This window comes from Nyctibius grandis, chromosome 5, assembly GCF_013368605.1.
Source record: "Nyctibius grandis isolate bNycGra1 chromosome 5, bNycGra1.pri, whole genome shotgun sequence".
Lineage (NCBI taxonomy): Eukaryota > Metazoa > Chordata > Aves > Nyctibiiformes > Nyctibiidae > Nyctibius > Nyctibius grandis.
The window spans coordinates 83,018,617-83,042,272 of record NC_090662.1 but is presented as its reverse complement, the minus strand read 5'-3'; the positions used below and the strand labels follow the sequence as shown (position 1 = coordinate 83,042,272).

Below are 23,656 nucleotides of genomic sequence, written 5' to 3'. Positions count from 1 at the left end.
AGCCTCACAGTTCCTAAGGCTGTCACATACTTCCTAGTAACAGGCAGTTGGGGGTAAAGCCAGAAACATCTGCCCACTAAATACCACATCATTAAAACACCACTTAATATCTGACCACACATCTACTTAAGAGTAGCTTACCTGTCAAGGTTCAAATATACAAGAAAGACTCACACTTACGTACTAAGAAAAAAAAAACAAACCAAACACAAACCTCCAACCCCAAAAGCTATGAGACCTGGAATTTAGATGAGCTTTACTATCCTGCAGTAATCTCTTTTCTTAGCCTTATTTCAAGAGCCAACTTGAATATGCTTTTGTAGAGGCCAGTGAGAGATTCAAGTCTGATGACCAGAGAATCAGCTGGATTTTGGTCTTTATTTTAATGGAACATATAAGATTAATCAAGATGAGGATTACACTTAGAGTGACTCATTCAGTCTACATATTTCATTCTTTGCTGCAAGGATGAATCCCAGGTCACGTGTAAGGGTACTGGTCAGCCCAGCCCACATCTGCCCTCCCTCCCCAGCCCAAACTGCTCTTGCCGGATTGTGTTCAGACTGAGAGTCATCAGCACCAACTGTCCCAAAACCCGCAGTTTGCAAGTAGCTGCACTCTCCTATGAGGACCTTCAAAAGCAGGAAAATGACTGACATTTTCTGTGGTGCAGGTGGTCTGTTTTATGTGTTCAAGAAACACAAAACTTTTGGGAGAGGTTATGTTTACTTGGCACGCACTTTAGTGGCCTGCCACACAGGAGGGCAAAGCATGTGGCCTGCTGTGGCAGGCAGAGATTGAGTATCGCTGCACTCGTGGCATCTGGATTAGGGTGTATTATGGCTACACGGACATTTGCAACTCTCAGCCTCCTTCATCTTTCTCTCCACAATACTCCACCATCAAAAAAAGAAAAAAAAAGGGAGAAGGGGGAAGGAGAATAAAGACAACTAGAACTGCACATTGACATTTATAAATAACTGCCCAATAACTGGTGGAAATGCAAGTGGAAGCAACAGCCAATCACCGACCCAAGTAGTTTATTTATATGCTATGCTGTTAGAAGAGTGAAATACCTATTTTTAACTTTTGCTCTATACATTTTGGTAGGTAAACATCACAGCTTTTGTTATCAGAGCTACCAGAAATAGCTTACCATGTGCAGCAATGTTTTTGTTATAGCGCGTACAAAATATACAAAAATATACAGATATTGTACTTATATACATGCATAAATACACAAAGAGATTCTGGTGCAAATAAGGATTTATCATCAGCTCCAAGCAATGAGATTTATTACAGTATGTAGTTGTTCTGTTTTTCCACAGACATGCCATACCTTGAAATAAAACTTAATGGCTAGTGAAATAATGCATCAATATACCATTTGAAACACTCCCTCAGCCCATGAAACTTTCTACCTTTAAAGAGTTAGCAATTCAAAACACTTAAAGGAAATTAAAAAAAAATCCTCAGCATATAAAGAGTTGCTTTTCAATTTCTTAATACTGGTTGTAAATCATTAGCTGCATTAACTGACAATAGCCTCAATGTCCATGCATTGCTATTTTTACTAGTTACTCTTCTTTTACTAGCAAGAATCTGAACCATCATTGTGGCAATATTAATGCTCACCACTATCACCCTTTTACAGAATCCACACCTAGTTTATTATAGGGAGTTAGGGACAGGCTACTATAGGAAATAAATTACATCCAGAACAGCAAGGGGTTTCTTTCAGGATGCATATTTTGAGTTATCATCTTTGTAAAGAAAGTTCTTAATCACTACTGAGAGAATATTGTGTATATATATATAAATAATTATAAATACATGCATGCTATATATATTATTGTAATAATCATCAAGTCAGTGTACGTCTAGTACAGTTCCTGGTTTTAGAGTGTTTGTTTCACTTCTTTTCAAAGGCTGTATTGTCCTCTTTTAATATTTGCCACATGCAATGTAGCAAAATAGAGGTATCTGTTCAAAAACTGCATTTTTGTTCATGATGTCTTCCTACCAAGAGTTCAGCTGCTTTTTCTGCTATCACTTCCAGGTGGTTAGTACTGGCTTTCCTGAATCTCTTGCACGATTTGCTTTTACTCCAGTGGATTGCCCAGAACGACTTCGCAAGTCACGATCAGGGCCATCGCTTTGCGCCATCTCTTCATCATATCTGAAAAAAAGATAACCTGTTCAATGCCTTGTCCTGCTATTCACTACAAAAACAAAGAGTGGGTCCTCTCTATTCTCTTTGGCTTAATATCTAGCACTGAAATTCAATACAAGCTGTTCTACACACAGGTTTATACATGCATAGTTTGAGACGCAGCTATTATTCAAGGAAATATACTACCACATGATGTTACAAGACAGATCAACTGAAATATCCTCAGCTACTTTTTCAAAGAAACAAATCATCTGGCAGCTTTGGTTAAACTCCTGAGTTTGTGAAATTTTATGCTTGTGAAATTTCCCATGTACTTCTGTATTTCTCCTCACTACGTAGGTCTGTGGTTAAGCAGGAACATCAGACTGCTGGCAGTTTTAATAAAGTCTTAAGCTATTGCTTCAAATAGGATTGTTAGCTGCAGTGTTAAAAAACTCCACTGTTGCATCAGAGAGCGAGTAGGGAAAGAATGAGGTGAACAAACAACAGTGCACGTAAATTAAATGCATTTGATGACATGTATTTTGTAACACACAACCACAGTGACAAGTAGTTCTTTAAATATCTAAGCCCATTATGGCCTCAGATAATCTCAGTATATACTTACCTCTCAGCTGCTACGCAAATTCCAAGAAGAAATTGGCTACAGATGCATAATTATAATTATCAAAAGATGATACTACAATATTTTGTAGAACTGTCATAATATATACTTATATACACTACTCTACAGGTATTCACAGCTACCATGTAGAGAACATTCACTAAAACTTAAATCATACTTCAGCCAACACTTATACTGTCTTTACTAGTATATAGAAAGAGTATTTAAGATCAGTATGAACAATGGATCAACAATGTACATAACTACATTCCTGACATACTGAACAGTTGTACCACTAGTACTAGAGAACCTATCTAGTTTGAGACAGAACACTGTCTCAAAAAATAAAAGAAACTGTACCATCAATGTGGCATTTAAATCAGTGTTCCTCTGCACAAGACCAATCAATCCTATATAAATCCTTTAGACACTCCAATATAAAGATCTCTGTGTCCTTCATTTCTCTCTTTGTAATAGAGATTGGGGAATTTAAAAAATATCTGACAACTCATTATTACTACAACCATGAATTACAGGAGTCAAGAGGCATCATTTCTATGAACTGAAAGAAAATTTGTATCAAATAGCTATTATATCTATTTAACTACCATCTATATATTACACTCAATACCATTAAAGTTCTATACATGTAGAAGCCTAACACTCTCTTTGCCTCTGTCCCTCAAATCTAGGTGCTGGAAGCTCAGAAGGTGCAGGCAGGGGCTTATCAGACAAGTAACATTCCCTCTGGAGATGAGGCAACTCTGCTTTAATGCACTCCCACCTCCAACATTGCTATTGCAGCTCCAAAAAAAAAAATGAAGTGGTACTTTGTGCCCATTTTTCACATCAGAATGAAGTTCACCTTATCTCTGTGGTCTACATTACACATTGAAAAAGTGAGGTGACTGAAAAACATTTGCATTTATACAGAACATTGATAAAACTTACAAGACTTCATAATTGCCAAGAACCTCTTTTGGTGGAGATTTATTCCATTTACAGTCTGGAATTTCCCCATTAGGCACAGCAATGTTAAGTGTGTCATTAATAAGATTATACTTCAAGATGCGATCATTAGCAGTACTGGAAGTAAGAGAAGGGGAAGCATTAACCTACAAAAGAAAAAAAAATGTCAGCATCGATTTTTTGAGTGGTATATAGTTCTCCAAACAGCATGTGTGATGACTATACGTTCTATTTGTGAAATTAAGAGTCAGCGTCTCAAAGCACATCTCTCAGTTCCTCAGACATTGGAAGGAATCCCCCATTGGGCATTTTTCTTTTTACTTAAAAGCAAAAGCACCATACCACTAAGTGTCTGCAGTGTCAGCATGAAGATTTTTGTTCAGACTAGATTCACCAGGGTTAATCAGACAAGACATAGATGTTTAATTTTCTAAGCTTACATGGATACCAAACCCATAAATTTCAGTGCTTACAATTTGCCTGGTTCACTCCAACAGCTGTCATCTACAGGAATCTGTGGTTTTCTTCCAGCTAAACAGCTTTTACTTATGTTCTTAATCTGAGTTCTCCCCTGTTAAACTGTGAGCTGGAGAAACACATACGTGCACTCTATTCAAAGCACTACATTGCATCTTGTTTTAATTAAAACTGATTTCAGTTTTATTTAAGCTTCATTTAACATATGTCTTGTGTTCCACATTTATTATGGAGAAGTGGTATCAGAACAATAAACAGATTTATTTATTTATTTTTATAAAGTCCATTTACCTTTGATCTTTCACTTCCAATTAGATTGAGAAGGAAGAGGGCTGGATGAAATTTATGTTGAACATACAAATCCAAAGTTAATATACTAAAGAGAAATCTATGTGGAAAAAAAAGTGCCTTCCAAATATCCCAATTATCCCTTGTGTGCCCCTTTTCTTTCCTCTCAACCTGCAATATTAAGGCCATGACAGAATTTAAAACAATTTTGATGTTATGCTCCATTGAGCCAATGCCAATTTTCCAGCTACTGATACAGTATCTAATAGGGCTGCTAACATTCAGAGTGCCTCTGAATTCCAATTGTATGGATGCACTGGATTTACAAGACAAAACAGAGAGCCACAAACAAATAGAAACACCAAACAAATCAGAAACAAAAGCACACGCTAGCTTGGTCATCACATGGCATATTTTACTTTCCAACATTTTTCTTAATCCACTTACCTGAGGAACAAAAGTTTCAAAAGAAGAAAGACTATGTTGAAATCTACTTAGTTTTATTCTGTGAAATGAGAAGGAAGTTTTTTCCTGTATTTTATGTAACTTTACCTCAATTAGCCATGGTTTAAGCTTGTCATCAATGATAATGTCATATCCATAACACTCAAAGCAGTGTTTATCATTATTCATTACAGGCTAAAAAAAAAAAACCACAACAATATGTATTAAAATCAACAATTCAGCAAGTAACCTGATGACACACTTTGTTTGCTAGAAATCACATGCGATTACATTATGAATCTTCTACAACATTTTTCAGTGTTGTAACTCTAATATAAGCTTGCCAACTAGTAAGTTCAGGATTGCCTCTTTTTTCCAAGCTGTAAGTAAATATTTCAATATTAATGATTGCATTAATGCCAAGTACTAAGTTACATTAATTTTCCATTATGTTTCCAGCATGAAAATAAAAGTATTTTCATATTTTGCAAAAGTAATAACAATATTTAAAGCCTGCATGCATCAGGAGAAATCAGGAAGTTTTAAAATTTACATAATACATAATCATGAATTCTTTAAACTTCAGAAAAAGGAGACATTCCAAGACATTTATTTTATTACGCTGCTGTAACTATGCAGAAATTTGAGGTCAAACATTACAAGATACATTTTCAAAATTATAATTAACTCAAGTCAACTATGATCCCGAAAGCCAAGAGAGGCCACAGACCAAGTTGTGCTTAGATGCACATCTTCTAGAGGATCAGTAGTTTTCCACCATCTGCTAAACATTTGCAGTATCCACGGTAAGACTTTTCTTCTATGTAAATCTTATTAGATCTTTTAAAGAAACCTTTTTAACAGGTCAGCGAGATGCCTTCCCCTACACTAATTGTCCTGGTTTCGCTAGGATAGAATCACAGAATCAACTTTCTGTTCAGAAAAGCTGCACTTTTGAGAAGACTGCAGCACCTGACACAGTGGGAACAAAGTTGATAAGACACTTTGTTTTAGTCTGCTGCCAGCCATGGCACGTGGGTTTCCATGGTGATCAAGGCCATTAGCAGTTTTGAGCTAGCCAGGTGCTTAAGCTAGGAGGAGCGAAAGCCAGGGCAGCTGGCCCAGGCTGGCCAACGGCAGTATTCTATACCATAAACGTCACGCTTGCTATAAATTGGAAAGTTTGCTGGGGACAGCCCCTCTCTTCTCAGTGGTTGCCATCCCTGGAGGGTCTCGCCCGTCATCCTGCTCCCGAGGCCGCTCTCCCGCTTGCTGTGACTGTCGTGCTGTCGCTGTCGCTGCGGTGCTCACCGTGTTTGACATCGGGCATTCACTGCTGGGACTGCACAGCTCGCAACCACCATATGGGCTGAGTATAACTCTGTGTGTTTTATACTAGCATTAGTATTAATATTGGTTTTCTTATTTTATTAAATCTGTTTCCATTTCAACCCATGAGTCTCCCTCCTTTTCCCAATTCCCTTTCTTGTCTGGGGAGGGGTCACTGGGTGATAGAACAAGTGGTTATTGTTTAGCCCTGGGTGCAGGCTAAACGGAGACACTAATAATGAAAGCTTTTCAGTTCTTCAGGGAGTGAAAGGGGGAAGGAGGAACAAGCATCTCTCATTACATTTGCCATTGTCAGAAAGACAGAGGATCAAAACATTTCATGCTCAATAATTCTCAACACTTTTTCTCTTCTCTTTTAAGGTTCTGCTAATATTTGGATTAAATCCATTTTCTTCTCACATCTGTTTTCAAATATGGTCGCACAGCAGAGGCTGAGTTGAGCCATGCTTCCCCACCTCCCACTGATCCTAGCTTCATGATCTTGTTCCTCTTTCTCGTGCTGATTGTGGTGTTCCTCTGGTCCTTCAATGAGGTGACTCAGCTTACTACACTGGCAGAATACTAACCCATCAATAAAGCAAGATAGAAATTGTCAGTTGGGCAAGTGAGCTGATTCAGCTCGTGATGGTGCCAGGACCAGCCCAAAAGAGATGAAAGGACCATGCACTTGGGAACAGGACAGTCCTTGGCACCAGTTCAGTTACCCCAGCTGACCCACACAGCGATACTTGCTCTCTAATGTAATCATGGGATATTACCCAAACACTAGAAAGTCACTCAAGCAGAGAATTGGTTGCTACTTTTATTTCTTTTAAATAAGAGTTCATGATAACTAACTCGTATATAAAAAAGGTAAAAGTAAGTTATGTAACTCTGCTGAACTAATAGTCTTACATTTTCTTTGATAAATTGTCCTCCAGAGCTATTTTTTCTTTGACACATTTGTTATTGCTGAAATGACGTCACGCGCCTTGGCAGAGCTTAATACTATTCACAAGGGCAGTATCAAGTCATATTAAATAGTTCACAGAGCCCTCAAGGAAAGAGATTCATTCACTTCTTCAATATGTGCAGATCGCTCACCCATCCACCCGCCTACCCAAGATTCAAGTTCACTCAGCTCAGTGAAATCAAGAGATAACAGAATTGCAGAAATCAGCATCAACATCGTCACTCAAACAGCAAGAAATAGATTTTAGGGGTTTTGATGGCAAACTCACTTTCATGGTTATGAGAAGCCTGCAGCCGTAATGTATCGCTGGCAGCGTTCCAGGAACAGTACTCACCGCAACAGCCTTCAGTGACTGCACAATTATCCAGTGAATTTCATCAAATAATTTGTTTGTGACTTCCTTTCCACGGGTGCTCTCCAGATACAGGCGTAAGTTACTCACTGTCCACTTGCCTCCATGGATATGATTGTAATCATCCTGAAGAGTTAAGGAGTTAATTCAGTCTGAGATTTTGAAGTTGTTCAGCAGTTTTGTTTCATTCACGCAAAAAGCCCACTTACACTTACATACAAGTACTGCTCTAAAAACAAACTCAGCAAATTGTTTTTACTATTTTACAGCTTTATGAAGACTTCAGCTGTACTTTGAACTGCCCTCTATATAAACAACTGTTTTTATTATAGCTGTATGTGTTTATATCACACATTGCAAATCAAGTAATAAATCTTTCTCAGCAGAAAAAAACAACTGGTGCTTTGACAGTTTTATAGTAAAACATAATTTATTATTTGAAAATAAAAGTTTTAAAATGTGAAAGGAAAGAATTGAACTTTTTTCTCCTCTGAGGATAAGGGAGAAATAATTAAGTGAGCAATAGCTAAATTTCACTGAAGTTGGCTGTTGTAAAATGCAGCACTTGAAAGTGCTTGTCTGTGTTTATTCATTTAAAATGCAACTTGTCTGTTTCCCAAAAGGCAAACACAGTGTCGTCTTAATGGTGCTACTGACAACAGTTCCATTCAAGAAGACAGTGAAATGACACCTGAATTATTTTTAAAGGTTAAGTTTTCAAGTAATTCAGTATTTTGGTATAGAAAAACCACTAAATGCTACTGAAACAGAACAGGGGAAAAAAGGAGGTTACCTTATATTTGTCTTTTCAGAGGCTATCAAGGCTCTTCACTATATTCTCTTTAAATGGAAAGACAAGAGCAAACTGAGGGTATTCTTACTGATGGAAAGATGCTCAGCTCTTGAATAACTCCCAGGACAAATGCTTTGTCTCTTTATAAAGGTTTTCCTCAGAGCATTTCTAAGAATTAATGATTGTATGCCTGCTAAATTATAAAACACAGAATGCATAGAACAGAAAAAAGTTCTCAGAGGAACGAAATCTGCCGTCCTCTAAGACAAGGTCAGAGAAGCCTCTATTTTTAGGCTTTTTCTACAGCTCCCCCCTTAGTAAATTTGGAAAACTGAACTGTACAAATAAAGATCTGAAACACGGTTCTCAGGACTTGCTGCATGGAAAAAATGTCTTGAGACCAGAGTCCAGCAAGGAAACAGAGATCAAAGTTTCAACCCTCTTTGCATTTCAGAACAAGTACTCAAATCAAAATAGATTGCACATGGGTAGAGCATTACACAATCACAGCTGTTTAATTAAAAATATTAAAACAATATAGAATATTGCAGGCTACATAGAAGATCACTAACTGAAAATAATTAAGTAGAAGAACTACTGTTGTTTCATCTGTATTACACATGCAGTGAATAATGACTTAGAGCTGTATTTTCAAGCACAAACATTACGATGAGTATACTGACTTACCCTCTTACCTTCGTTTTACCCTTTCCCTCTCCCTGATATTGACTTGTACACTTTTCAAATTAGGGATGTTTTCCCATGAGCTTGCAGGGTACAACCACACTGGAACTCTGAAGTTCATGTAGGGCTTAGAGTAGAGATTAACAGCTAGAACTCAAAGAGTTTTTCTAGACCTCATCATAAATTTGATAAATTACTTGACAGTTCAAATTAGGTTCTTCTTCTAAACCTGTACAGCCTAAGTGCCTCCAAAGTTACAGACACATTTAAAACAGAAGGACAGATAGAATGGATAGAGTGGCTTTACATTGAACTTCTCTCACTTCTTTCTGCAAAACTCAACAGATATTAGTGGGTCAGAATTTATAAAAAGTTTTTCAAATACTCTAGCAATGACTCCACATTTTTAAGCTGTTACTTCTATACCCATTTCTGTTGTCCTTTCTTCTCTCAAAGTGACCTCACCACTACTTTCACTTCTACTTTTATTTGGGAGAAATCTCGAAGGCCATTCTTTAACTGGTGGAGAAGATGAAAGGGCGCATAATAATGGGACAGGCAACATATCACGTGCCTCACCTCTTCCTGCTACTGGCAACACCACCAGGATTTATGCTCTAAGTTGTATGGGATCTGTTTTCACCACAACTAATTCTCAGTGTGCCCTGTCAAACCGTAATATGTTTGAAGCACTTCACAAGTCAACATCTGAGCAAGAAAATGTTCATACTACTGAAAAATGCCACATTCTGACACTTACCCTGGTTTATAACTACCATCATAAGTGACATTTATAATTCACATCGTTGTTACAGGAATACCCAGATAAGAATAGTTCTGCTACACTGCACATCTTACAGAACAATAATAGACAAGGCACATTTAGCAAGGTTGCAATTTAAAATACATTATATGTATCCTGTGTGCGAGTGTATGTGTATACGCATATGAATATATATGCATGAGTGTATGTGTGTGTGTGTACGTACATACAGGTTTATTTTCCACACTCTTAAAATAAAACCTATGAAATTAGGAAGTGCGACAATAGAGTTTTAATTACTGTAACAGAGGCATGGTTTATAAATCACAGACATCCGCTAAAAACGCAAAAGGGACAGTCATCATCATCAAGTGGATTCCCTGAAGAAGCAAGACTTGGTCAGTGACAGTGTATGCCTATCTGTCCATGTCACCCCTGACCCACTAGCCTTTCCTCCCACTGCTGAATTTCAGCCTATTTTGACGTAGGGAAGTGCTGTCAAAGCTATCAGGTTACCACATGTTTTATGAATGTCAATGGCAAACTACAGGACAGAACTGTTCTGCAGGCAGAACTCTGTCCATTCAAGAGGAAGCCACCAGCTGGCCAGGCAGCAAATATTTATCTCCAAGCTCACAACTGCACATTCCCTTTCTTACCCAGAGAAGGAAGGTGGGGGTGGGACGGGAAACATAGGAAGAAGCTGGAAAGTACTGTAATGAGTAAGTGCTGGAAACAGGAAAGCTAAATTAACTGCATGGGAGAGAAAGAGGGAAGGGGAGATCAGGAAGGCAATATTGAAGTGCTATTACAAAATACAAATCCACAGGAACCAGGCTTCATTAATTCCACTGCTCACAGAATCTATTGCTAAGTGAGCCTATTAGCATTTAAATGACAGGAGACTTGAAGAAAACCCCTGCTTTCAACAACTGCAAGTCAATACTGAAGATCTCACAGTCTATTACAGAGCTGCAACTCATTATCTTGCATACTTTTCATCTGCAGTCTTCTAAAATTTATTTATTTTTAAGTTCAAGTTGAAGTATTTTAATTGCAAGATGATGAAGAATATGACAATTAAAACCTTTTTATTCCAAGTTTTTGGGACAACTTAAGAAAATCAGTCTTGCTACAGAAGAGCACCTAAGAACTCAGTACACTTACCCCATGTTTCTGAATGGCAACATTTGTAAGATGTACAAACATGTTATCCAGTTCACTTGTACTTGGTGTATATTTCACTGTGCAAAACCGGCAAAATCCAAGTTTATACCTTAAATGCAAAAAGTCATTAAAAAATGTTAAGCTCCAAGAAGAAACAAGGAAAAGAGCATCCTAGGATACCATGCACGTACTAAAATTCTTTGTGCAGCAAGCATAACATTATTTTGACTACATTAAACATTCTCTCAAAACAAAACACAAATATATACAATCTTACATGTAACATCTCAGTGGACGATATGTAGATACTAAAACATATAGACGAAGATCAAATTTCTTTCCACCAATAAGTAATGGATTGTTGATATAGAGAGAAATCACATAGGCTTCTTTGGAAGACTGAGATACAAACCTGAAAAACACAATTCATGTTTCAGATATTGCAGAAAGATACAATCTGATAAGTCTTTTTCTTCTTTAGAGGCAGTCTGCAAATTTTGGATCGACCGAAATCTTGCATCTTTTGCCAAGACAATGTATGAAGTTGTAGTGGTTAATAATACGCACTTGGCATCAGTCATTATATACCAAAAAAAAAGTTAAAAATACTAAACAGATGACCAAGATCAATTAACCATTTAAAGTCAGTTTTGAAGATAACAGGGTAGCTGATCGAGCCAGAGCAGAATGATCTGTAGAGCAGAATGCAGCTCTACAAGCCAGTCTTTTCCTTGGAGAGCACTTATTGCTTGGCAGAATGCAGATAAGCAAAGAGTATGTATTACATTACCTTGATTAGTTAAGGTCTTATACTCCTAGAATATCTTATTTATGCTTGGTGTGCAATTGCAAATCACTGTGAAAACCTAAGATAACTTTCAGATTGCGACATTCTTCAGATTCCAAGTCAAATAGAAAAAAAAAAGAAGAAAAAAAAAGACTCGAGTGATATTCAGCCAGTCACTTTATAACAGGAAAAAAATTAACATTAGTTGTGTGATTAAAACTTTTACTAGTCAGAGAAAAAAATAGATTGCTAACCTGTTTCATACATTTGGAAGTAGATCACCAGCATGAGGTGTACTATTTTGTGCTCCGAATGGAAAACATATTTATTTCATATAAGTGCATTCTTCCTTTGCGCTAATTTTAAAAGTGAATGAACATATATTAAATAAAATAATTATTGAAATTGCTTAGGGAAAGATTTTTCTCTTGCTTCCTCTTATTTAATACTATGAAGCAGAACAATTAATTTTTGTGCAGTTTTTCCCCCAACAACACTGAAAGCACTTTTATAAAGAATAGTTAGTCGAACAGTTCTTTGTACCTCCTCATACCAAAACAAATCATATTAAAACCTGTTTGAAGGAGGAAGTCAGATAACAACTAAGATTAAATGCAAAACTAACTATATAATGACAAAGCAATAATAATGGAATATTTTTGCCATGCATCAGACAATTAGCATGCTGATGTGGTTCACCTGATTATAGAAAGTACAATAAAGGATACGGGTTTTAAGAACTTACGAAGATGTTTTGCTATCTCGAGACCATTTTTTAATTTGGGAGAGTTTATTGATTAGAAATATTCCTTTTCCTTGAGCTTTGCCACAAGGTTTCATAATCCAAGTGCTGGAGGGATTTTTTCTGAATTCTTCAACAAAGAGATTGTAATCAGCAGGAAGCATAAAAGTAACAGGAACAAAATCTGAGTTAAGGAAAAAAAAGGTGCATAATTAAGGACACTATATCTGATAAGGCTATTGACACATATAGACTAAAAAAAATTTCTTTGAAGTTTTCCAGTCTAGCATGATCCACCTTTACTAAGACTCATGTTGCTTTTTATCTCATTTAAATTTTAGGTTTTATTTTTTACTTAAACAAACAATTGCAAAATATTGCAGGCTGCTAACTTCAGATTAATAGATTTTAATTCACATTAATAAATTTTCTTCTTCTGTTTATATGCTGTGAAATTAGAGTATTATATACCACTCCAACTTATCAAACTTTCTCAATTTCCTATGTCAGCTTTTACCATACCACTAACCACTGTATCATCCTCTTCGCATGCAAAAATGTGAACGTTGATGTTGCTTCCTCTTTGGATGTGGTAATTTTTATTTCCATATAACTACCATTAGTCATTCTTATTCGCTCCCACAATCAGTATTACCATGCTTACCGAAATCTAAAGAAAAGCATTTCTCGCTTTTTGCTATCAGATTATCTTCACTTCCATCCACACAGAACTGCTTCTTTCTTACACAGATGGAACAGTGCTTTCATTTCACTTTCCCAAGATGTAAATAAACTCAACATATCCCCATCTCCATTTCACTCCAATGCCTTCGGACCTCCAAAACAACTTTACTCTCCTCATTCCTGATCTATTGCTGGTTTGGTTTGGGGTTTTTTTGGGGTGGTTTGGTTTTTTTTTTTAATTTTATTTTCTAGCAGTCATTACTTGTTTTCCAACTTCCCCCAAATTTCTCCTCTGAAGAGTTTGTTCATTCAGTTCTGTCCAGAGCCTTTCTGCAAAAGTTTATTTTAGTTTTTGCTCCACTATAAGATAATGGTTTTTTCACTTTTGAATTAAAGAAACTCCAAGCCTGTCTCATATGAAGTTCCAGAGCCCTTTGGTTTCACCACTAATCTTATTGCAATGTACCTTAATCCCACAATTTTCCCTCTTCAAAATAATAATAAAAACAAAACAAAACCAACAAAAACCCAACCAACCAACCCCTCCCCCAGAACTCCCCCCCAACCACAAAAAGCCTAGTTACAAATCTATTTCTGTACCCTCACATTTAAAAATAATTACTTCATTATCACTTCATCCAATGTTGCTTCAGCTAATGCCGCACTGTTCAGTCTTCTTTAAGGACCTTACTGCTTACAAAACTAAGTCTAAATACAACTTCCATGCACACAAACTGTATTTGTGCTCCTCCTTCAGTACTGCTGAATACTAGCAAGTACACAGTGGAGAAATTGGGCCTTAGTGCTGTGGTAATATGACAGGGAAACAGAAATGTTCAATCTTTTATTCCTGCTTTGTCTCTAATTTCAACAAAGATCCTGAACGAGTGGCATCCCATCTATTCCTCTCAGTTTTGTAAAATATTAGCATTATCCTTCAAAGTAAGGTTTGTGAAAAGCTTTGAAAATGTAGTATTTCATATGAAATATTCACTAGTACTGTTTTTATCACTTTCCCTATTCCTGTGTTTCCTTATACTCTAATGGCAGATTTGAGGGGGGGGGGGAAAGGAGAAGAAGACAGAGAGAGAAGGCTGTTATGTTTGCAGAATGCAGCAAACAATTTTAGGATAAAGTGCACTTTATTTAATTGACAGAGACAGAGCACTTCAAGATAGTCACTTTAATGTTCTAACACTTCAGAGGTTCAGTGCTTTATGCTCAGAAAAGCTAGCTCAATTCCATGTTACTGACCACAGAGGAAAAAAAAGATTAATGCTGATAATGAGAACCACATACCCAAATAAATATATTTCCCATTTTCATCCTTTTCTGCAAGAGGACTTCCTTCTTTCTCAAGTTCTTTCCTATATCGCTTGATATTCTTTACCATCAAATCTTTTCTGGTCAGTTCATAGTGGTTTGGGAAATGATTGACAATTTGGTCATCAGAGAGGCGGTAACCAGTTTCCACACTGAAAACATTTCTGATTGTTTGTACGCTCATCCTGAAAGCAAAGACAGATACCAAATGAATTTATTCCAAGAAACACAATTCGGGAGGACAAAGTTGGAATTTTTTCGTTACACTCACTTCATCTTTTCTCTCTCTCATTTCTCTTTATAGTAAAATATTTTGCTGCAGTGACAATCCAACATATCCTGAACTTCTATTAGCAAAACCAATGAAATCCTGCCGGAGGTTTTATCGATCCCTCTTCTACTACTGAAATCGGCACAGAAAGTGAGGAAAGGAAGATGACAGCTTGGCCCTACTGGATTCTGGCTTGTTGATAGTCAGGTCAACCCCCAGCAGAGCCTAAAAATGACTGATGTGCACCCAAATGCTACAGAAGCATCTTTCTAAATCTGTTACTTCACTCTCTGGAAACTCAGCTTTCCTCTTAAAAAAAAAAGCTACAAAAACAATCTCCTGCTGACTACCTTGCTATTTGGATTGTAAAGGACTTCAAGCACATGAATCGAAATCAGTGATTCAGAGATCTTGCTAAAAACACCTGTAAAGGCCAGATGAGAGGGCTGCAGTGACAAAGTCATCACAGCAGTTATCTACTTAATTTTTCACAGAAAACAGGGCCACAGATACGAAGAATTTTCTGTATTAGATGTCTCACATTGGAAATTTAAGAATATTTGCTGAATGCCATCAATCTGCTACGTTATCATTTCAGGAAAAAAAAAGCCCAAAACCAAATCAAAACAACCAGTCACACAACAGTTTCCACAAGTGCCCTGTTCCCCCACTCCCCCCAACCGCATTCCAAAAGCATGAGCAGATTACTAGATTCCTACCCATTTAAATAAGTGGTTCACAAAGGGTACACTTGGCAGCACAAACCGCCATTCTGTCGTATTTGAAAGGGACAATATAAATTGTTTGGTTTACTTAAAGAGTATTGTTTCTGCCAATTAATAGATTACTGCATTCTAGGACAGCATTTCACAGTCTTGTATTAGCCAAATGCCAAATAAGAAGCTAGATTATTTACACTCCTCCTTTCACCATTATCTTGATTTAATTTCACATTCACTCTCAGTATTGAAATGTTGAATAACTAGCTTGTATATAAATCATTATCATGAAGGAGAAGGAAAGTACAGTTCTCAAGGCCTTTATTACAGGAGCCTGGACTCTAGTAACAGGGCAAGCCTCCGTTACATTGATAAAAGACTATTTTATCACATATTGTAACTGTGTACTCTTGGGTTATTTTGCTTATGTTGTGTTGCAGAAAATTTTGGAAAAAGATACATTCAAAGATCCCCCTCAGGCCACAAATCCCCTCCAACAGTAAAGGAAAAATTCTGCTTACTGCACACACAAAAAAAATCAAATAAAATCAGGTATCACATTTCAAAACAAAAAACACTGAGCACAGCCTTTCCCCTGGGCTTTTTACAATTGGTATTCCCAGATGTGATCGATATCTTGCTAGGTCACTGACTTTCCACTCCCTGACAAAACCTTTGGCAAACTGCAAAGATACATAAGATCAGTTAGCATGGGAATGGATCCATGCAGATGGGACCTTCTACCCTGAGGAACCTCAATGACTTTAGCAGGCCTGCACAGATCCAGGAATCTACCGATGCAAATCTGAACAGAAGACCAGCAATAGCCTAAGGAATTACAGAAGCAATGAAACAATGTTACACTCTTAGGAGCACTGCAGTGAATCAATTATAATTTCTGCATCTTTTATTTTTCAATATGCATTTTGTTTTATTATTAATGGTATTAGCATATTAAAATACTTCACAAATTTTAAAATTGGTATTTTTAAGGTACTTACCAATAAAAATTCCAGTCTTCATTTTCTGTCACCTGAATCCAGCCTCTTTTTTCAAAGTTGTTTATTAGGACAGATTTTTCTATGTCAGTTACCCACTTTACTTTTCCTGCCATTATCCTAAAGCAGAATCAACCTGTTAGTAAAGAAAAGTTTAAAGATATGAAGTTGAAAACAGGGAAGAATACAAACCAGGAAAGGCAAAGCAGAAGAAAAGCGGCACCTAGAAAGCACTTCAACATTAAGTAAGATAGAAGAAGTAAATTAATTTAAAAATCAAGGAAAATAACATCTTAGGTTCAGACTGAAACCCTGCATTTGTCAACTCGACAACTGCAAACAGCCAGTCCACCTTTTACGAATGAACACACAACTCGTGTCTCCCCTTAAATATACTAACGACAGAAATCACTATCGTACACTTACTGGGTAATGTTTACAGAACCAAGTGTAGAGCACAGACACTATTATTTCTAACCAAGACTTACATGCATATAATTTTTGCTTTGTTTTGAAGTAGGAGACTTCATATGGATCACTCGGTGACCGTAGAAGAAAAGAAAACGATTCCAAGAGAAATCCCTTACATGCTCTATCAAGAATCACGATTTGCTATACTGCAAGGAAGGGAACCCAAGTAACGTTACCAACTTTGTGTTGTCTTCTCTGTATTTCATGCAGCCATGATTTTACCTTCTGCTCTAGCTGGGGGGATATGGATAAGCTGATATCATTAAACCCTTGACAGCAGGATTTCCCTAAACTTGTTAGCACAGTGCTTATAAGCTGCATTTCAATTCATGACACCTAGGTGTCACCTTCTACATTAGAGCTCTCACTTGTCCAGATCAGCCTTTTCTGTTAGGATCACACCATCATTCTAGCTGGAAGGGACCTCAGGAGGTCTCTTGTCCAGCCTCCTGCTCAGTGAAGGGTTAGCTATGAGGTCAGACCAGGTTGCTCAGAGCTTTACCCAGACACGTTTTGAAAACTTCCAAAGATGGAGATAGCACAGCTTCTCTGGGCATCCTGTCTCACTGCTTGACTGGCCTCATGGGGAAAAGTTTTTTTTCCATATATTTTTCCACATATTCTGAACCTCTCTTCTTTCAGCTTATGCCTGTTTTCTCTCATCTTCCCACCCTTCATCAGGCTAAAGAACCTGGGTCTGTCTTTTTTATAACCTCCTCATAGGTACAGGCAGGCTGCTATTAGGTGACCCCAGGGCCACCTCTTCTCCAAGCTGAAGAAACACAGTTGCCCCAGCTTCTCCTCACCAGACAAGTGCTTCAGCCCCCTGACCATCTTGGTAACCCTCCGCTCAGCTCACTCCAGTTTACTGATGCCTGTCTTGTTCTGGGAGGCTCAAGTTACTTTTGCCATTCCTCTGATATATTGTGTTACATCCTTGCCCTTTTTGTTTGAGAAAGACGGCCAGGTCTAGCAAAGTGGGAACGCACAACAAATGCACTGAAGAAGGAGGCAGGACAAGCCCATCATCCACAATTGCCATGTCTCTGAAGGGCAGGCTGAAGCTTTCTGACAGCAGCAGGCACTCACCAGCTTGCACTTCCCTTTACAAGGGCTGTTTGGTGAGATCCCCTTCACACGGTGTCTCATATCATGCATTAATGTAATACCAATGAAGGTGGGAGCAAAGAAACACGAACTGAAGCATGTCGTCCTTCATGCATACATAGTCTAAAGCCAAAAGCCTACAATCCAGTTGATGTGGACAGAACACTGTACTTAATACAACGAACAACATATTTACCCTGTCTCTAAGTAAGTGGTGAAGCCCAGCCTCCCAGGAGCTAGGCCTGATTAATATACAACTATTAAGCAAACTAACATATATTCCTGAGCAAATGATAATAACTGATAAAGTCAAGGGCAGACAGCTCTCATAAGCAGCTTCAATGTTGCTGTTTAGTCTTCCTGCAGTTCATTCCACAAATTAGTTTTATAACTGCAGCCTAGTGAATTTTCATAGTTATGTTTCACAGAAACCAATTGCAGAGAAGTGCTAATTCAGAAGAAAGTCTCTTTGAGCCAAAAGCAGATTCTTTGGCACATGCCTCTCCCAAAAACCACCATGCAAGGGAGTGGGAGAGAGCAGAGTTACACGCACACATCTAACACTGTCTACTACTCCCTCTACATACAATTTTCCATTGAAAAGTCAATTAAAACTTCAAATCACCTTTACTAATGTAGTACTGTAATTAATGCAAGTAATGAATGTAGTTAATACTATTTCTGCAACTAAGATACTGGACTGGAATTCATGGAGTCTTCATTTTCCAGGACTAGATACGGAGATCTACGTTTGCCAGCACACTAACACCCCTGCGGTTTCTTTCTTCCTGGGAGGCATAGTGCATTATATAGTGCTCCTTCCTTTCCCTTCCCAGAGTATTTAAACTGCCAAATTCCATAAGGCAGAAATGTTTACCATTGACTTTGATTTTAAAGAGTTTTAGACACACTTGTTTTATTCATGTAGGTAAAACAAGTTGAAATCAAGCTTAAATAGACAGATAGAAAAGAGTATATGAAGGCTCAGGGTCTGTCTTTTTGTGTGTGCTTATACAACACCTAGTTCTACAAGGTCACGATCTTTCTCTGGGCCTTCCAGATACTACCAAAACAAAAATAAATGAAACAAAGGGATTCATTTATTTGTACTGTAGTATGTATGATTCACAATCAGTGACTCACTTGTACCACATACCATCTTGTTGTGGTTTTAAAAGTTCAGGGATTAGTCAGCTTGGAATAGAATTGTCCCTTCAAAAGGAAATGCATTAGATGCTACAATAGCATTAACCAGACACAACATAAAATTCTCAAAAGGCCTTAAAACGTGTCTTCCACATCTCCAAGCTACCCCATTAGGTTTACCAACATCCAATGACAATGCTATACCCATTTCTCTGTTACCTGACTCCTTGATCTGTCTCCCTATTTCCCAAGTGTGTCTCACTCCAGTATCCTTAGTACATAAGCTACAACTGCCCCCAGGGCCCATTCTTCCAGAAACGCTGCATCAGACAAATGTAGCTGCCTGCACCTCTGTCATTATAGAAGCACATAGCTGCTGTCTGGCAAAGATTAAGAGACTGGGTGCACTGCCACAAGCAGGGCTAATTTGCCAACACTTTTAATGCTGCAACTGCATTTCTACCTCGGGATGCAACAGCTGTCATAGTATCCTCTCTATAGGATTCTTTATGAAGAGATTTCAACACATGCTACACATCCTATGGCAAGGAACACTGAAGGATTGCATGTACCGATCCAGCAAGTGGATTTTGTGGTAGCAGGTGGGACTGCTTCATGACTAGTTATGCTATCTGACTCGCAGAGACTGCACTGTTTTGATTTCAGAAGCCAGAGACAATTTAACAGAGGACTTACCCACAGGAAGGTGAGTTAAAACTACACCAAAGCTAAAAATTGAAGATAACTTCTATCACAAATAAAAAGAATAATTACAAGAGTGTCATTCTTTTCCTGTTTTGGGAACTTCAAGCCTTATAGGTCCATCCCGCTACAGAAGGATTGAAGGAATAGCAATACAACAGCAGATTGAAAATTAGTCCTTGGTTTATGCAGACAGTTTGATCATCTCAGATGATGTTTAACTGGCCTGTAAATAAAATCATAGAATCATAGAATCATAGAATGGTTTGGGTAGGAAGAGACCTTAAAGATCATCTAGTTCCAACCCCCCTGCCACGGGCAGGGACACCTTCCACTAGACCAGGTTGCTCAAAGCCTCATCCAACCTGGCCTTAAACACTGCCAGGGAGGTGGCAGCCACAGCTTCTCTGGGCAACCTGTTCCAGTGTCTCACCACCCTCACAGTAAAGAATTTCTTCCTAATATCTAATCTAAATCTACCCTCTTTCAGTTTAAAACCATTCCCCCTCATCCTGTCACTACTTGCCCTTGTAAAAAGCCCCTCTCCCGCTTTCCTGTAGGACCCCTTCTGATTTTGTGTAATTTGATTACTTAAACCCACAAACAAAGAGTCATAAAAAATAACTTATATTAAGTTTTACCAAAAACTTTCTTATTTTCAATAATATAATTTTAATACAATATAATTTTCTACAGGAATCCTCTAATCTACAATTAGGTATTCTAGATACCCTGATGAGATTGCATGAGATAACCACGCATTCAAACTTCTGGTCAGCTGAGATCCTCAGCTTTGGTAAACGTCAAAGAAGAGCTGTATAACACAGCCCTAGCCTGGATATAGTAGGGTAACGGTACACTAAGTCAAATCCTTCGCAGAGCACCAGACCTCCTACTCAGGAAACAATAAGTATATAATATAGGCAAGAGCAGGCCTGACACTTCCCCAAATTCATGAGGCGATGGAGAGATCCAAAAGCATCCCAGTCGTTATTACCGCCACTACAGAAGCTACTCATGCTCATCACAGACCGTCTTTTCACGCTGCAAAATAAGCGCAAGTGGTGCTGGTGTCTGCGGCACCTGATCTAGCAAGCTCTGTTTGCTTCCAACGGTTGAAAAACGTAATTGTGGTTCATCATTAAGTTTATTACTGGAAAATCCAGTTCGGCTGATGGGGTTGTGCCACCAGAGGAGGCCGGGAGGGCCTGCCACAGCGATTCCCAAAATGTCAGGGATAAAAAGGAGCCGGAGACCGAAAGAGCCGCGTCGGGGAGCTGTGGGAAGCCGGGGGCGTGCGGGAGCAGGAGATGGCCACGCGCTCCCGCAGGGCACCACAGCGGGGGCAGCCGGGCTCGGGCCTCCACCAACGCCTCACCCGCGATGCGCGATGTCGCGACAGCCGCACGAAGAGGCTGACCCCGACTGGCTTTGCCCCCGTCCCTCCGAGGCACCCTCCGAAAGCGGGCCCGCAAGGGGAACCTGGGCGAGTCGATAACCTCCCCGCTCCACCTCCCACGAAGGGTCGCGATCCCACAGGGATCTTCAGCTGTCGCGACAGCCCCGGGGGGGAGGGAGGCCGAGTGGTTGCAGCCCGCACCGTGTGTATGTGTGTGCGTGGGACGACCCGACCCGACCCCACCCGCGCCCCCGCGCTCACCTGCCGGCGGGAGGGGCGGCCGTACCTCCCCCTCACGCCCAGCCGGCCCCGCCGGCCGCTCCCACCGCCCCGCCGGCGGCTCCGTTGCGCGGCCGCGCCCACCCCCCTCCTCCCGCCCCTTCCGGCGCCGCTCCCTAGCAACCGCGACGCGCCGGGGGCGGAACTTCCGGAGCGGCGGCGGCGGTGGGGGGAGCTCTGTTGGCAAGGAGACGGACAGCGGCCCCGCCCCGCCAGCGGGAGGGGCGGTGCAGCCCGGTGCCGCCGGCCGCCATCTTGTCTCCGTCACGGGGAGAGCTGCGGCGTCTTTCCCTGCTCAGGACTGACGGTCACGTCAGCCCGAACTGTCGGTAGCCGCGCTACGAGGGAGGAGGGGTGCGGAGGGTGCCTGGCGAGGCCGGGGCCTGGCGCAGGCCCCGCAGGGAAGGGGCGCATTCCCCTTGGGGCCTGTGCCAGGCCCCCGACCTCACCTGCCCTTTTCCGCCACCCTCCGCATGCTGACTGGAGGGCCCTGAAGCCTGCCCAACGGTCTCGCCATCATCCACGATGCCTGGGGCAGTTTTGATCTTAAGCCTCTGCGGCCTGGGCCTGCCCCATCGTCGGAAAAAAGTCCTTGGCAAACATCTGATCATGAGTAAAGGGTTTGCGGAAGGTCGTCGCGTGACAAAACCTGTCTGGATGTCACCAGAATACCTAAAAAAACCCAGGGTCACTCAGAAGCCAAAGCTCAAGTCCCTGTTGGAGCACATCAAGTGTTAAGAGGTTCATCACCATATGGCTGTAGGAATATCTGTCTTTGTATCCATACTGTTCTGAGGAAGGGTGCGAATTTTCCCCTAAATGATGAACAACTATAATTTGCAGTGAGAGAAATAGTGGGTGAAAGAAATAGTACCTAAGAAGTTATGGCATTAGTGCCTGTGTAGAGACGCCTTATTCACACATACAAAATTCCTTCCAAAACGACAGATGATGTTAAGACGCCTGACATACATCAAGGTTACTGACATTTTGTGATAGGCTTAATACAAAACAATAATGTATTACAATGAACTCCAGTCTCTGAGGAAAAAATAAAGGTAAAATAAATTACTCATTCTGTAAGACAAATTACTTATTAAAAAATAGATCCATCAAGACAGTAGCTGAAATGAGCAGTTTGCACTGTGTTGGCAAATAATTCTGATATGAATCTACATTCCCTAAGAGCCTCAATTCCCCAAATAATCTGAATATAGTAAATATGCTTTATGATTTATCAGATCATCCTATGGTAATAGGCTCAGCTTCAAGGATGCAACTACAAAGAAACAGTTAAATTTAATCATTAATATAACTGGAGCTGTTAACTATTCCCTAGTTTAACTACGAAAGCAGCCACAAAATGCAGTGTATCTTCCTTCAGTCACGTGCAGTGGAAATTTCCTGGCACCACAATACCTCTGGCAACAGAAGAGAGCATGGAGCAGCCTTCACAGCCGTCTTTCAGCCAAGAAGATCCGTCTGCTGTGACAGCTGGCAGCAAGGAAAGTGAACCTGAATCTTCTCCTTGTTATCCTTTTTTGTCCCTGTATCCATCATACCTCAGGGGAAAGCTGAAAAAGTACCACTTTTTAAATGTATTAAATAATTCATTAAGGACAGAAACAGTTGTTCTTTTTTTTTTTTTTTTTAATGTGAGAGTCTTTTAGCCTAATTCAGCAGTCCTTGATCGAAGTTGTAGTTCCATGGTATAAAAAGCTGTTGTTTTGTTCTCTCTCCGAAAATTACATTGACAGTATTACATCACAGCTAATAATAGATGATCTCATTTTTAATATTAATGCATCTCCACTTTGTAACGTTATTGTTCCAACAGGGGAAGTCAAGGAGAATTTGAGAGCAGCTCAGTAATGCTTACTATTATTGTATCAGGAAATGCTGTTGCAGCATTGGTGTGCTATCTTTACGACAGAAATCACTCCTACGATGACATTTGCGTATTTTATTTTAAGCTTGAGTCAAACTCACTGAAATAAGCAAGATCACCTATA

At 39.5% G+C, this 23,656-nt stretch overlaps 1 protein-coding gene across 1 annotated transcript; it reads right to left on the bottom strand.

The window, feature by feature from the left end:
* Positions 1–1,023: 1,023 nt before the first annotated feature.
* Positions 1,024–21,710, bottom strand: TTLL1 (TTL family tubulin polyglutamylase complex subunit L1). The gene is made up of 10 exons (XM_068401482.1): positions 21,627–21,710; positions 16,544–16,676; positions 14,529–14,737; positions 12,549–12,729; positions 11,294–11,428; positions 11,017–11,125; positions 7,592–7,735; positions 5,064–5,150; positions 3,729–3,892; positions 1,024–2,179 (listed from the first exon to the last, which is right to left on the bottom strand). Exons 2-10 carry the CDS (start codon positions 16,654–16,656, stop codon positions 2,050–2,052), a joined length of 1,272 nt encoding a protein of 423 aa, XP_068257583.1. The 5' UTR covers positions 16,657–16,676; positions 21,627–21,710; the 3' UTR covers positions 1,024–2,049.
* Positions 21,711–23,656: the final 1,946 nt, after the last annotated feature.